At 51.0% G+C, this 14,311-nt stretch overlaps 1 protein-coding gene across 7 annotated transcripts in view; it reads right to left on the reverse strand.

Annotated features, from left to right (window-relative positions):
- FYCO1 (FYVE and coiled-coil domain autophagy adaptor 1) overlaps positions 1–14,311 on the reverse strand; it is a 78,135-nt gene that overhangs the window by 41,560 nt on the left and 22,264 nt on the right. For all 7 annotated transcript variants that reach the window (XM_081071608.1, XM_081071604.1, XM_081071605.1 and 4 more), the window contains 6 exons: positions 13,468–13,611; positions 10,270–10,360; positions 6,944–9,331; positions 5,819–5,911; positions 4,962–5,080; positions 2,464–2,631 (listed from right to left, as the gene is read on the reverse strand). In XM_081071608.1, the coding sequence (XP_080927734.1) occupies positions 2,464–2,631; positions 4,962–5,080; positions 5,819–5,911; positions 6,944–9,331; positions 10,270–10,360; positions 13,468–13,611 (3,003 nt within the window). The remainder of the gene's footprint in view (positions 1–2,463; positions 2,632–4,961; positions 5,081–5,818; positions 5,912–6,943; positions 9,332–10,269; positions 10,361–13,467; positions 13,612–14,311) is intronic.

Here is a 14,311-nt window from a genome sequence, read left to right on the forward strand (position 1 = left end):
CGCACGTACGGAGGTACAGAGAAGGTCCCGGCTGTACATAAAAGGCTCTAGCAACTGCAGAGCTGCCAGCGTGGACAAGGGCCACACACTGCTCGGGCCTCTACACGACAATGCATAAGGCCCCTGGGAGTATCAGCTGCAACGTGCTGTCATGATTACATGACAGTCTGCGTGCTGTGAGCCCGAGGACCATGAATGCTCTGCCCACTCTAATCTTAAATGTACTCGGGGCCCTTTATGTTTTTATGGTTTACGGTTCAAATAACAACTAATCACTGCAGAAGACCAAAGATTTCCCAGCCTGAAAATCTGATGGGATGTCATCCTCCCTTCTCCTCCAAGAGAAGGTGCAGTCACTCCAGGAAGGCTGAAAGAAGAGGGAGGCTTTTCGGGAAGGTCTGGCATTGTCCACCTATGCCCGCTATGCCAGGGAAGATTTGTTGCTGCTAAATGGCCATTTTCAGCGCTTACGGCTTCTGACATGGGAAGGTTTAATTCTTCCCTGCATGGAACCCCTGCCACCATCCTGAGGGTTAATGTGGCCCAGCAGTACCCTGATGGTCAACACCAGACCCACTCAGGTCCTGAGAAACTGGCTCCATCACCAGCCAGGGACGCCATACAAACCCCAGACCACTGTCCCGAAATCCAAAAGTCAGAACATGGAATTGATTGGCTTTTTAAGAACACTTGAAATTGTCAGGAAGCAGGAAGATTTGTTCTCCAGACCACATTTCTCCCAGGCGGGCCACAGCTTGTTTGTTTTGTCCCAGAATGCCAGGCCCCACACCCTGGGAGTGTGGGCATGCTGCCAGGATCTGGGCTTCTCCACCATACACCTTGGGAAGATGCCCGTGCTCGGAGGTCACAAAGGCCCTGAGTTCGAGTCTGCACACTGGTGACAGGAGGGCCAAGTTTTTAAACTTCCAGTTTAGTTCTAATAGCGCCATTTTGCAACCCCAAATGAATTACCAGATCTAGGCATTGCTTGTCCATGGCTGCTGACATTCAATGAAAAAGATAATCAGGTCTTAGGTGACTCTTGAAGGGGAGACCCAGAACTACAAGCCTATTCTATGAAGCGCTCTGGGCAGAAGCTTGAACCTGAGTCTGAGCAAGCCTCTAGCAGAGCAGTGCTTTCACCTCTGGCTCACTGAGGGCTTGGACCCCACTCCCAGAAATCCCAATTTGGCTGGTCTGGGTGGGGCCTGGCAAGAAGCGGTTTTCTTTAATAGCTCCCCTCGTGATTCTAAGGTGCAGTCACAGTTGAGAACCACTGCCCTAGTTCCCACTATCAATGTACAGGAAATACAAAGGTTGGACGAGCGCGTTAGGTGATGTGATGGACATGCAGTTGGTCAAATGCAGGCTACAGGGAAACTGCCAGATGAACGACCTTGGCTTTTTCCAAAGTAAATTGCAAAGAAAAAAAAGTTAGAGAGATGGTGGGGAAACCCATAGACTAAAAGATCTAAGAAACATAGCACCATGCAATGTATGGATCTAATTTAGATCCTGATTAGAAACAATTATAAGGCAATTGGAAACACTTTGAAACTGACTAGATACTTGATGATATCAGAAATACAGCCAATTTTTAAGTGTGGTAATAATATTGTGGTCGTTTAAAATGCAGAGTCCTTGTCTTGGAGAGATACATGCTAAAACGTTTGAGGATGAAATGATTATCTGGGATTTGCTTCAGAATAATCTGGGGAAGTGGGGGAAATGGATGGGACTCTGGATGAAACAAGGTCGCCTATGAACTGAATAATGTTGAGCTGCGTAACATGTTCATGGGGTGCATTCTGTTATTCTATTTTTGCATATTTGACAATTTCCACAAGAAAAGGTTAAAAATTTTTTTGAATGGCTTGCCAGTATTTAAAAGTCAGGACAATTTTACATAAACATTCAGATTTCTACCTTCTCTTAAGAAGTAAGGTGATCTGGGCACCCTGGGCTTGATGCCTGTGTGGCAACAACTGCAGGGGGAAACTCTGGAAACACAGAAACCGAGCTGCGTCCTCGGTTTCCCAAAGTGCCCTCTTGGTTAAGTTCATGTGTTTACATTAGCTGTCTGCTCCTCGCATTGGAGTTTGGGAACCCTGGTATTGGGGAAAAAAAGGCAAGGGAAGGGAGAAATTCCCTAAGATACTAACCATCATTGATTGTCACTCTTGTGGCTCTGCGCACGTAGAGATTTGGAAAATAATTACATGGCAATATGAAAACACAAACCCAGAGGAGCACTTGTGGTTAACAGCGAAATCCCCTTAGAAGGCTGCTAAGGCCTGAGCAGACCTTGTACGGGGGGGCGGGGGGGGGGGGGCCTTAACACAACAGAATGCACACAAAGGTGGGGGCATTTCCCTTGAAGAGCCCTTTTAAGAAGAGCTGCATTTCCTTAAAGAAAAACCAAGCCTGGAGGAAAACCCCAGCCACCTGTCTGTCCCCATTCACCTGAGCAGCTCTATCAGCCGTTCCTCCAGGTACTTCTTGGTTCTATTCAGGTCATCTAGGTCAGCGAGCATCTTCTGGTCATTCTTCTCCCTGCTTGTCACCTCCTGGCAGAGTTTGCTGCAATACTCTTGGATTTTTGTCGTGGCTTTTTCAAGTTCCTTCTGGGTCCTGGTAGAGGAGCAGTCAGTTTTCCCGATTATCCACTACGTCCAGCTTCCCGTGCCTCTGGGCTGACCCAGGCCTCTAATGAGGGGTCCCGCTGCCCTCCCAGCCGTACGCTCATCACGGGGAAGGAGCCCCTCGGCAGCACCTGCTCTGCTCAAACGTGGTGCATTCCCCTAGCCTTAAAGACTCCTCTCACACACCCAAACTCTTCATCCCCCGCTACACACACACACACACACACACAGGCATCTTGGGAGAGCAGGTCTACCTCGGTCACCAAGAGCACCTCAGGTTGACCTCAAGTCTGCACCGCTTGGTTCTTAGGCAGGGCCTGAGGTTATGAGAGGAGCCCGATGGGCAAGGCTCAGGCGCTGCTGATGGGGGGCTTTGCAAGAGGAAAAAGGAGTCAGGACAGAAAGAACAGAGGCACAGCTCCCTGGAGGTCACCACACCGAGGACCAGTCCTCCGTGAGTCTTTGGGACTCTACACATGGGGCTCGGTGCTGGGCACACAATAGGCGCTCGGTCTGCACTGCCAGGTGTTCGACCTGACGGCCCGAGGGCTAAGGAATGCTGTCGGGGCACTGCAGCCTCAGCTACAGCAGAGGCGGCTGGCTGAGCCAGGCTGTCTCCCCATCTTGCCCACCCCACTTTTAACTCGGCTATCCCAAAAGCAGTGGTTTTCCAAGGATGCTCTATAAACTCCCAAGGCCCAGCAAGACGTTCATAAAAGCGTCAGTAAACAGAGGGCTCCGTAGAGAGAAATTAATTTGTATCTAAGCCAGCCTTTTCACGTCCACTATAACATTGTCAGGAGGTTGTTTACTAGACACTGTCCACCAAAACGACCTCACGGGTGTACACACACACCCCCATGGCTTCACACAATGAGTAACAGAAAACCCAATCCTGGGCAGATGGATTACGAAACTTTGAGCAGCTAAAACAATGGCTCTGAGATCTCACAAACCACCACAGCACTTAAAAAAGTAAAATAAACACACACACCACCAACTTGGGAAGTTCTATTTAAACTGTCACGTGATGGCTCTGAGATCTCACAAACCACCACAGCACTTAAAAAAGTAAAATAAACACACACACCACCAACTTGGGAAGTTCTATTTAAACTGTCACGTGAACGTGACCTGGCTAAAGGCAGCCAGGTATGAGAAGAAATGCACATCCGGGTCACGGAACACCGAACACGCTCTGGTTCTCCTGTGGGGCCTGGACCCAGGCCTGGAAGGAGGGTGAGAGGCGGGGATGACGGGACAGATGGAAAAGTGCAAGCCGGCCTTTGTGGGGGCCACATGGCACGTGGTCCCTGCACCCCATCCCCCTGACAAACCTGTCTTAATCAGGCCTCGGCAGGACTAGCTTGGCCCTATCAGCAGATGGGGGGGCTCATGCTCACAACTCCAGGTGGCCCCCAAGCCTGACGACGGGGTGGCTCGGGGAGGCCTGAGGGCCGGCCACGTGTAGGGCCATACTGTCAAGTCAAAAAAACTCACGATGGAAGGGTAACGACAGCATGATGTGCCCTCCATGGACACGGCTCCAGAGAGACTGCAGGACGCCAGTCCATGCCGGTCCCTCACCAGCTCACTCTCGGGAGAACCCACACCTCACCCTGCACCTCTCATTGCACAGCGAAAATGATGAAGAGCTCCAGTCAAATCCACAGCGGGGAAAATACACACGCACGCACGCACGCACAACCAGTACCCTACAGTAAAACAGAACACAAAACTGTCTATAGATTTTTTAGGTAGTTGGCGAGAAAACAGACTCGGGAACCAAATGGTCTGGGTTCTAACCCTACTGCTAACATTTACATACTGTCTGACCCTGAGACGGCGACTCAACTCTTCTGAGCCTCCTCCTCCTCGTCTCTAAAATGGGGATAAACAATTCCATCCTCACAGGACTGTTGGGAGGACGAAAGGGGCAAACAGAGGCAGAACATTTACAAACAGTGCTGCTCCATTGTAGGCATAATATTCAAGTGTCTGTGTGCTGTCGTTATTACCATCATTGTATCCCACTATTATTGCCTGTTAGTTGTTCCAAAGCTTGACATTACTGAACTGAAATGTGGCCTGCCAGAGATAAGACAGGAAGAGGAAGGTCTGCCATCCATAGGGCCACGCTAAGCAGAATGCCAGGGTCTCTGTGGCACGTTTCGGGTACTTGGTGAGTCTGTGGCTTTTCTTGCAAAAGGCCTTCTTTAACCTCACATCAGTGGCTGACTTTCTAAATGACTACATCCAACAGCCCCTCCTTCCCTGAAGTCACTGCCACCGGCTGCGTGGGAGGCCTGTGTCACCCACCTGTCCAAGCTTTCCCGGAGGGCAGCCGCCTCCTCGTTCTTCTTCAGCACGACGGCCTGGTACTCCGAAAGGTGGCTACTGCTGCGGCTCAGCTTCTCTTCCATATCTGCCCGGGTGGCCTGGCGCGGGACACCAGGGAGAAGACACTCAGCTTGCAAAAGCGTGTGCCAGATGCCAGAGGGTCACTGGCGTGCTCTCCGCCCCACCGGGCTGGGTCACTTCTAACTGGAGGGGCTTTTGTTTCTTTGTTTTTAAGTGCAAGAGGCCAAGAACCTTTGTTCTTATTTGTGGAGTGTGACACACTCCTGTTTTAATTATGTCCCCTAAGCATCAACTGCAACTGGTTGTGGTGGCTGGAGGGACGGCAGGTATCAGAATCTCCAGGGTGAGGGTGGAGGTGGGGTGACAGGGTTCACCTAAAGAAAGTCACGGCCCTGAAGACAGGTTTCAGCACCACTGCTGTTCCCCACTCCGTTCCGAGTCACTGACTTAGAGAATGCCTGTGGAGAGGGCTAAGGACAAATTATTTTCGTCCCATAGGGGTGGGTGAAAACCACACCTGGCAGCTTCAGCCAGGTGTCCAGGGAGTAGAAAGGGACTGTGACACAAACTCTGAGTGTCTACAATGGTGAACTGATGACGGCTTCAGCTTGGGAAGTGGAAGTCCTGTAGGGGGCCCTTCAATGGTCCAGCGAAAACCAAACCAGCTCCCCTTGCCCTAACGGGTCTACACACTGGGCGTGGGACAGAGCAGGCAGAAGTCGCCACACCGACTCCCCCGCCCAGGCGGCGCGGTGGGCCAGCCACTACTCAGGTTCCCGGAGCACACTCCCCTGGGCCGCACAGGCCGGGCCTACCTCCAGCTTCCCCACTGCTTCCTGGGCGGCCTGAAGCTGCCGGCCTTGGTCTTCAAGCTGGCTCCTGAGGTTCCTGCATTCTTCACTGGCGATCTGGAGAGACAGGGATTGTAGAAGTGGGGTCCTTGTCCAAATGGGTAAAAACAAGCTACCTCTCCCTTTTTCCCCCCAAACTCAATAAGCTTCAGGCTTCATTTGGTAACAAAATCCTTCAAGCTTCCTAAGACACTTAGCTTGGTCCCCAAGCTTAGAATTTCATTTCTGCAACAGAAAAAGTGGCCTATGAGCTTCATGGAACTGCACAGGATGGGGACCCAGGGTGGGAGGCATGTCTGTGGGGACAGCACAGTAACTGCCTAAGAGCAGAGGGTCAGGAGTGGCACAGACCTGGTACAGACAGACAAGTGGTGAGCACTGGAACCAGAGCCCCATGGGCATGCTGCCTGTACCCTCGCTCTTCAGCCTTTTTCTCTGTGCAGTATCAAAGGCACATGGGAACCGCTGTTCTCATAACTCATCTATCCCCAGGGCCTTGGGAAACCTAATTGTCATGCACCTGCTATCAGGATGTCACCTGAAGGGACAGAGAACCCAGAGACAGGAGTCGAGGCAGCCAGGAACTGCTGCCATTCTGCAGTAGACGCTAGAGGTTCCGGCAAGGGTCTCAAACTCACATGCCCAAAGGGGCTGGGCAAGTACAGAAAAGAGTGTAAGCCAAAAGCAGACGATGCATGCCTCCTTGAAAGTGGGCAGCCCCACTCAGCTCCTGCTGACTCCTGCCATGGGGGCATGCGGACGCAGGCTCTGTGGTCTCCCAAGATTGCAAAAGCCCCCAAACTGGATTTGTAAATATCCTGCTCTTTACAATCTGGCTACTAATTTAAAAACAAACTTGTCTGCAATGACCTTGAGTTTAGAGTTCTGGGCTAAAGCATCACTCCCCAGAGCTGTGTCCCTAACGTTCCTGCAGGGAGGAGGAAGCTGGGCTATGACAGTAGGACAGGACCTTGTCTGCCTGGGTGCCATGGGCTACGTGGCTGCGGGTGCGTCCTATCTTCTCGTGAAGTCACCAGGCATGGCCGCAAAAGACAGGTGCCTCCCGGACACAGTCAAGGCCAAGGTTACCTTAAGTTTGCTCTGGTAGTCGATGATCTCAGTGCTCAGCTGGAACTTGAGGGTGTCGAGCTCCTGGTGTGCAGTCTCCTGGAGGCTCTGGGCCCGCTGCTCAGCCTGGGCCAGCTGGGCCCGCAGGCCAGGCAGTGAGCTGGCCGCCTCCTCGGCCCCCTTCAGCTTCTCCTGCAAGCTCTCCTTCTCTCGCTGCAGCCCTGCCACTTGCTGTTGCAGGCCCTCTCGCTCCCTTGAGGCTGCCTCTTTGGCATCCTGGAGCTCCCGGGAGGTGCAAGCCAAGGCCCCCTCCATCCGCTCTTTCTCTGCGGTCAGCGCGCAGACCTGGATGCCCAGCTCAGCTGTGTCCGTGTTGGCCCGGTGCAACTCCTCCTGCAGCTCGGCCTGTTCCAGATGGGCTTCCTGGGAGGTGCATTTCGCCTGGGACAGCTCCTCCCGCAGGGCCTGGAGCTCCTCCACCCTCAGATGGGCCTCGTGGGCCCTCTCGTCCTGCAGCACCCCTTCCTGCTCCGAACACTGCAGCAACTCCTGCACATGTGCCCTGTTGAGGGCTTCGTTCTGTTCCTTGAGTTGCTCCACAAGGGCCTTGTGTTCCTGTAGAGCTGCCTCAGCCACACTCAGCTGGCTCTGCACTTTCTCTTGGTCACCCAGGGCTGCCTGGAGTGTGGCCCGGAGGTCCACCACCTCAGCCTGCAGTCGCTGGGCCTCCCCCTCATGGCCCTCCTGGGCAGCTAGCTCATGGGATGCGTTTTCTTGAGGTGGACCGAGCCCCTGGTGACCCTTTTCTGCTGTGAGGGTCTCAATCAGCTGGGTCTGCTGTTGGCACTGGCTCTCCAAAGCCCTGCGCTCCCCTTCCCGGGCCTCTGCCAGCTGCTGGCTCTGCTCTAGCTGCTCCCGCAGCTGCTGGCACTCGGCCTCCTTGCTCTGCAGGGCGGCCTCCTTCTCTGCCACATGGGCCCTCATGGTCTCCTTGGCCTTCTTCACAGCCAGGAGGCTTGCTTCCATCTGGTCACCCATGTGCCGGATGCTGGCCTGCTCGGATTCCAGGGAGGCCAGGGAGCCCTGGATGGCCGCCTCCCGCTGCTGGAGCACCTGGTAGTCAGCTTGCAGGGCCTGCAGCTTGTTCTCCAGGAGCTGGTTGAGTGCACGCACACTCTGTAGCTCTTTCTCCAGCTCCCTGTTGGCCTGTTGGAGCACCTCCTCCTGGCCGCTCGCTCGCATTTCGGTATTGTCTGCCGCTCTCTCCTGCTCCTCTGGCTTCTCGAGGGTCTGTGGCTGGGTGGAGTCCGGGGGGCCCAGGGCCTCACTCTGGTCCCCTGCCACAGGCAGATCTGGGCCAGGCTGCCCAGCAAGCCGCTGCAGCATCCCCACCTTCTGGCTTAGGTGGTCTTTGTCCTGGATGAGCTGCTTCTTCTGCTCCTCCAGGTCACTCACATGCTGGCTCACCTGTGCCAGCTGGGTCTCGAGGAGCTGCAGCTGCCGTGTCAGAGACCTGGCCTCCTGCTCCAGCAGCCTCCTCTCCTCTCGCTGACGCTGCTCCCCCTGTCTTGCCTCGGCTAGCTCTTCCTCCAGGGAGCTCAAGTGGGCCAGCGACTCCTGCAGCCGTCGCCGGAGCTGGGATGTCTCCTGTCCCTTCTTGGACAGCTCCTCCTGGAGCGGAGCCATCTCCCTCAGAAGGCGCTCCAGGCCGGCCCGGGCCTCGTCCTTCAGTTGCAGCTCCCTGGCCAGCTGCTCCAGCTGGGCACTCTGCTGCCTGTTGAGCTCCTGGACCTTGGTGCTCTCCCCTTCTAGAGCTCGAAGCTTCTCCCCCAGCTGCTGGATCTCCAGGGCCAAGTCACTGGGGGTGGGCTCCTGCTGCCCCTTTGTGTCCAGTGCCGCATGTGCCTTCTGCTCAGCGGCGCCCAGTGGGTTCCGGACATCGGCTGGAAGCTGGTTCTTTCTGCCCAGTGAGTCCCGTGTGGCCTCGAGCTCCTGCACCAGAGGCTGCAGTATGGATTCCAGCTGCTGCACAGCTGAGTGGGAACCCTCCTCCTTCACCACTGCAGCCAGCTCCAAGACCTGAAGGCACTTCTGCAACTCCTTCACCGTGTCCTGGGAGGCCTGGGTGACTTCCCACTGCTTCTGGAGCTCGGCCACCATGCAAGTGAGGCGAGCATTGTCCTCAGCTGCAGCACGACCCCTCTCCTTCTCCATCTGCAGCTGCTCTCCCTGCAAGCTGATGGTCGCCTTCAGCTCCTGGTTCTCCCTGTCCAGCTGCTGCATCCGCTCCTGCAGCTGCTTCTCCCGCACCTCCAGCTGGTCCAGCTCCACCCGCATCTCGTCAAAGCCCTCCAGGGCCTCGTTGTTTAAGGGGCTGTTCAGGTCAAAGCTGGAGCCCATTTCCTGAGTCTGGGGAGGAAAAACCAAAAACAGGTGGCTTTGGGACGAAGCTACTTGGCAAAGCTTTACCGTTTAATGAGAACAGAAGTAAAAATACAGCAATTCCGTGACCTACGGTGAGTCCACTGAGCTAGTTGAAGGACAAGAACCCCTTTGCTCACAGCAGCTGCCAAAGGAGGTCAGCAGCACCATCCCAAGGACACAGCAGCACACAGGTGAGCTCCACTGAGACTCACAACTCCATTTCCCATCTAGCCTCCTGCAGCTTTGGTAATACAGTGGATGTCGGCTCTTAGATAAAGTAAGTTACATTTAAACTACTGTTCACCACTGTACCACACCCACAGCTGTTGTGATTGAACCACAAAATAGGGTAAAAGGTTAGTCTACTCCTAATGCTGCTTATGTTGATTATTTTTATTTTGCTTGTTGATTAATTTCAGTGTTCTTTCCCACAAAACTATAAATAGCTATGATACATTCACATTTCTAACAAAATTAACAAAACCAACCCTACCCACTAGTTTACTGAGCACTTGCTGTTTCCAGCGTTCATGCATGCGTGCTCCCTCATTCAATCCCCACAACCCCCGATCAGCGAGAGTGCTTTTTATAATCCCCGATTTATAGATGAGCGAGCTGGAGCTCTGAGAGGGTAAGTCATCTTCCCAGGGTCACACAGCTGGGAGGTGACAGTCAGGATCTGACTCTGCCGCTTTTAACCACAGTGCTGACCTGCTTGTAAAAGCACTTAATTTTTCAAAGGCCTAATGGGTTCTTTCCAGTTATAAACACCTGGACTCTGGGAAACACGGGGCATAGCTGAGGGTTTATGTGGCTCTGGCTGGAACCACAGGTGTCTAAGAATGCCACCCTGAGCCGCAAGGGTCAGCGATGTGCCCTGGCTGACACTGTAGCTAGGCAATCGGCAGCCTTTCCGACATTACCTGCAGGTAGCTGCTCACCAGACTGCTCATGCTGGAGCTGCGGCTGGGGGGTTTCCACATGTAAGCCGAGGAGCCAGGGGCAAGTGTCCTCCTGTGGGGCCACAGAACAGACATACCTGGATCAGAGCCAGGAACACAGACACACTTGCATGTGTGAAGGCCTTGGTTGTCACTAGGCAACCAGGTAGTGACAGGGGGCAATGTCCTCCCAGACAGTATAAGAAGGCAAAATCCAGCAGTTCCCACCAAAGAGCACATTTCTGTTGGGTCTGTAGCAAATGGGCTCCATTGCTAAAGTGGAAACATGACGGCTTTCCCCTCAGTGCTAAAAAAGAACTAAGTGAACGTAATATTTTGTAATTTTTGGTTTAAATTTTTCTTAAGTTTTGGTGCCTGCCATAGTCGGTCTGTTAGTCAGGAACGAGTAGCAGTCAACCTGGTAAATACAGGTCACATTGGGCTTAGGGGCCCATGGTCACCGCTTTATAACTACACATATGTAACGTGGCTGGGTGACCTGCTTCTAAGTAGTTCTGGTAACTGCACTGGACGGTGTAGACAGAACATTCCCCTCATTGCAGAAAGTTCTATTTGACAGCCTAGAAACACGAAGCCTTGTATAATTCTCGTTTGATAGGAACAGTGCAAACTAAACATTTTTATTTAACCAGAAGCTTTTCCTTAAGCTACAATGATTGCATTTTTAAAAACTTATTGGTGTCCACAACCCAGCAATTCCACTTGTCAGAATCTACCCTAAAGACAGTCACCTATGCGCATAAGGAGACATACGGGGACACTGTTGGCAGCACTGTAATGGTGGAGAAAGTGGAACCAGTCTAGCTCTGTGCTGCTAGGGAAACAGATAAAATGTGGCTTATTCGCACAAAAGAATACTCCACACCAATCGTTTTTTGTAAAGGGCCAGGTGTAAATATTATGGGCTTGCAAGCCTTATGGTCTCTGTCACAACTCCACTCTGCCACTGTAGCATGAAAGCAGCCAGAGACAAGATGCAAACGATGGGCGAAGCTGTGTTACACACAGCCCTGTGGGCCGTGGTTGCCGACCACTACCCTACATCTATAGAATTCTGTGTGCAAATACAGATAAAATCTCAAAAACAATGTGGAGTCAAAAAAAGCAAGGTGCAAATGGTTAGCTACCTCATGATTCCATGTATGCAAAAGAAAACTATATCTACAAATAAAACATTTATGGATACACACATAGTAAAAAAATTCTTGCCTAAATTATCAATGGATGCTAAAACTAACAGATGAGAGATGTATTAAAAGAAACAGAATAATAAACTAATCTCAAAGTATCTTACTACAGGATACATATTAATTACAACAGGAACAACAGTCACTTTAATAGAAACCTGGCAGACCCCATTTTAACCAAATTATCATGGTTAACCATGCTCATAATGAAACAAATGAGCATCTGGTGTCTCCAGATATAATGAATGGAGAAGGACACAACATTTGAAGTATTCCTTCCAAAAATGCTTAACCCTAAATTTAATAATGTGGTGTGGGGACAGAGTCAGGAGTGCAGTGTCTAGGCTCTCGGCCTCATGTGGAAAGGTGCTGGCTCAGGTAGTAGATGGCCATCAACTGTGACTGGATGGCCATCAGCTGTGGCTAGTTGGCCGTCAGCTGTAACCAGTGGGCCACTGGCCAGTAATATAACTGCCGTGGCTACGTTAGCAGAAAATGGGGGCTAGCAAGGAGATGGTGGCTGAGCTAGTAGGCGGCAGTGTGGATTGCGGATCATGTGGCTCCTGCCTCCTGTGTCTCCAACCCAGCTGCCAGTGAAACTATACTGGTATGAATCCCCTATCTATGGCTCTGTGGACGTTCCTTTTGACCTCACCATGTCCTGCGTTCTTATGTGAGGAGCGGGACCAGAGACCCCGCATGACACCCTGCATGACACGTGTAAAAGATAGACAAACTCCCATAAGGAACGTTTTACAAAATAACTGACTTGTACCTTTCAAAAATGTCTATGCTATGAAAAACAAAGACTGAGACACTGTTCCAAGTTAGACTGTTCTGAAACAGAGACATAACAATTAACTGTAACATGTGACCCTAGATTATAGAAGACATTATTGGGATAATTCTCAATATTTAAATAAGGGCTGTAAATTAAATCGTGGTATTGTTATTGATGTTAGTTTCCTGATTTTAATAACTGTACTGAGGTTAATAGGAGGATATCCTTGATTTTAGGAAATACACAATGAAGTGTATTGGAGGAAAGGGGAATCGAGTCTATAACTCACTCTCCAATGACTTAGGAAAAAAACAACATGTATACATAAAGAATGATGAAACACCTGTGGTAAAATATTGATAGCTGGGGAATAGAGGTGAAGGACAGATGAGTACTCTGTACTACTTTTGTAGCTGTTCTGTAATTCTGAAATAATTGCAAAATTAGAAAGTTTTAAAAAGGATACATGAAGTAAATATGGCAAAATGTTAGCTATTAAATCCTGGTACATGGATATCATTATATTCAGTACTATTCTCTACATTGAAAATATTTCCTAATACAAAATACGAAAAATTTTAGAAACGTCATTCACAGAAAGTAAACAGAACAAAGAATGCCAGTCTTGAGTTTAACTCGAGTCCGTGCCCTGGCCCTGCTGTCCACCAGCTGGGTGACTGTGGGCAAGACCCTGTACTCTCTGAGCCTGTTTCCTCCCTCCCGGAGTGGTCGTGAGGATTCAGTCGGATGGCATGTTGAGTGCCATCCTGGTGTAAGGAATGAAAACACAGCAACCTTTCAGCAACCCTTATGTGAAGAGCTGTAGCTTTCACTCCCTTCCTTACTGCCTGGAAGGCCTCCATGATAACTCCCTAAGAGCACAAATGGGAAAAAGCCCACCTGCTCCTCCCCAGGCCGTCATGACAAGTCCCTTAACACATTTAAAAACCTCAGGTTTAGTATATGAATCTCCACTGACTCATACCACCTGGGCTATTAGGTTAGCTTAAGGTTAGGTCCCAAATGTTATTCTGAGTCACCATTCAACAAAGTCTCGGGTCTAAAATGAGCAGGCATATGAGTTCCAAACCTTTATGTAATTAACTAAGCAAACAATAGTGCTTTGAGTAGACTAGAGGTGATCTTCAAACATCTCTTTTACCTTTTAAACCAAGCAATTCATCAACATACCTGGCAAATGTCGGCCAGGCAGCATCCAGGTCATAGCCCCGTGACGCCAGGTCAAACTGAATGTCCGTCAGCTCATAGAGCTGGCCCACAATGTCGGAGCTCAGCCTTGGCTTCAGAAAGGGGCTTCTTGCATAGTACCAGTCACTGCAGAGAAACATACCAAGGTACTGCTCACAAGACTGATACGGACAAGGAAAGAGTGAATTTATCAGTCCTGTCAGTAGGGCTCTGCCTCATCCAGTTCTAACTGAGGTTAGGGAATTACAGACAGACACATGCAACCCCTGCCCCCAATTTGCTTTTTACTGCAGGAACACAGACATCTCAAACAAGCTTACTCTTGAAAGAAATTGCTGAAATGAACTAGATACTTATTCATTTATTATTTCCATCATAAATGGAAATTTATGCGGGGGAAAGAATACTTCCTTTCTGAAAGGTAACCTCATCTTCTATTCCGTCTGGAGAACTCGGTACAGGACACCAAACTCACCACTAATTTCTGTCCCGACACCAGTTGTGGGGACAAAGCCCCAAAAAGCAGTTTCCAGGCTCTCGGCCTCACATAGAAAGGTGCTGGCTCAGGTAGTAAACGGTCATCAACTGTGATCAGATGGCCATCCGCTGTGGCTAGTTGGCCGTCAGCTGTAACCAGTGAGCCATTGGCCACTAATATAACTGCTGTGGTTACGTTAGCAGAAAAAAACGGGGGCTAGCAAGAAGATGGTGGCTGGGCTAGCAAGGGCGGATTGCAGAGAGGCGGATGCCGCCGGCGAGAATATAGTGACATGACTCCCCTACCTATGGCTCCGTGGGTGTTCCTTTTTGGCCTCACCATGTCCTG

The sequence above is a fragment of the Rhinolophus hipposideros genome (assembly GCF_964194185.1).
Source record: "Rhinolophus hipposideros genome assembly, chromosome: 14".
In the NCBI taxonomy this organism is placed as follows: domain Eukaryota; kingdom Metazoa; phylum Chordata; class Mammalia; order Chiroptera; family Rhinolophidae; genus Rhinolophus; species Rhinolophus hipposideros.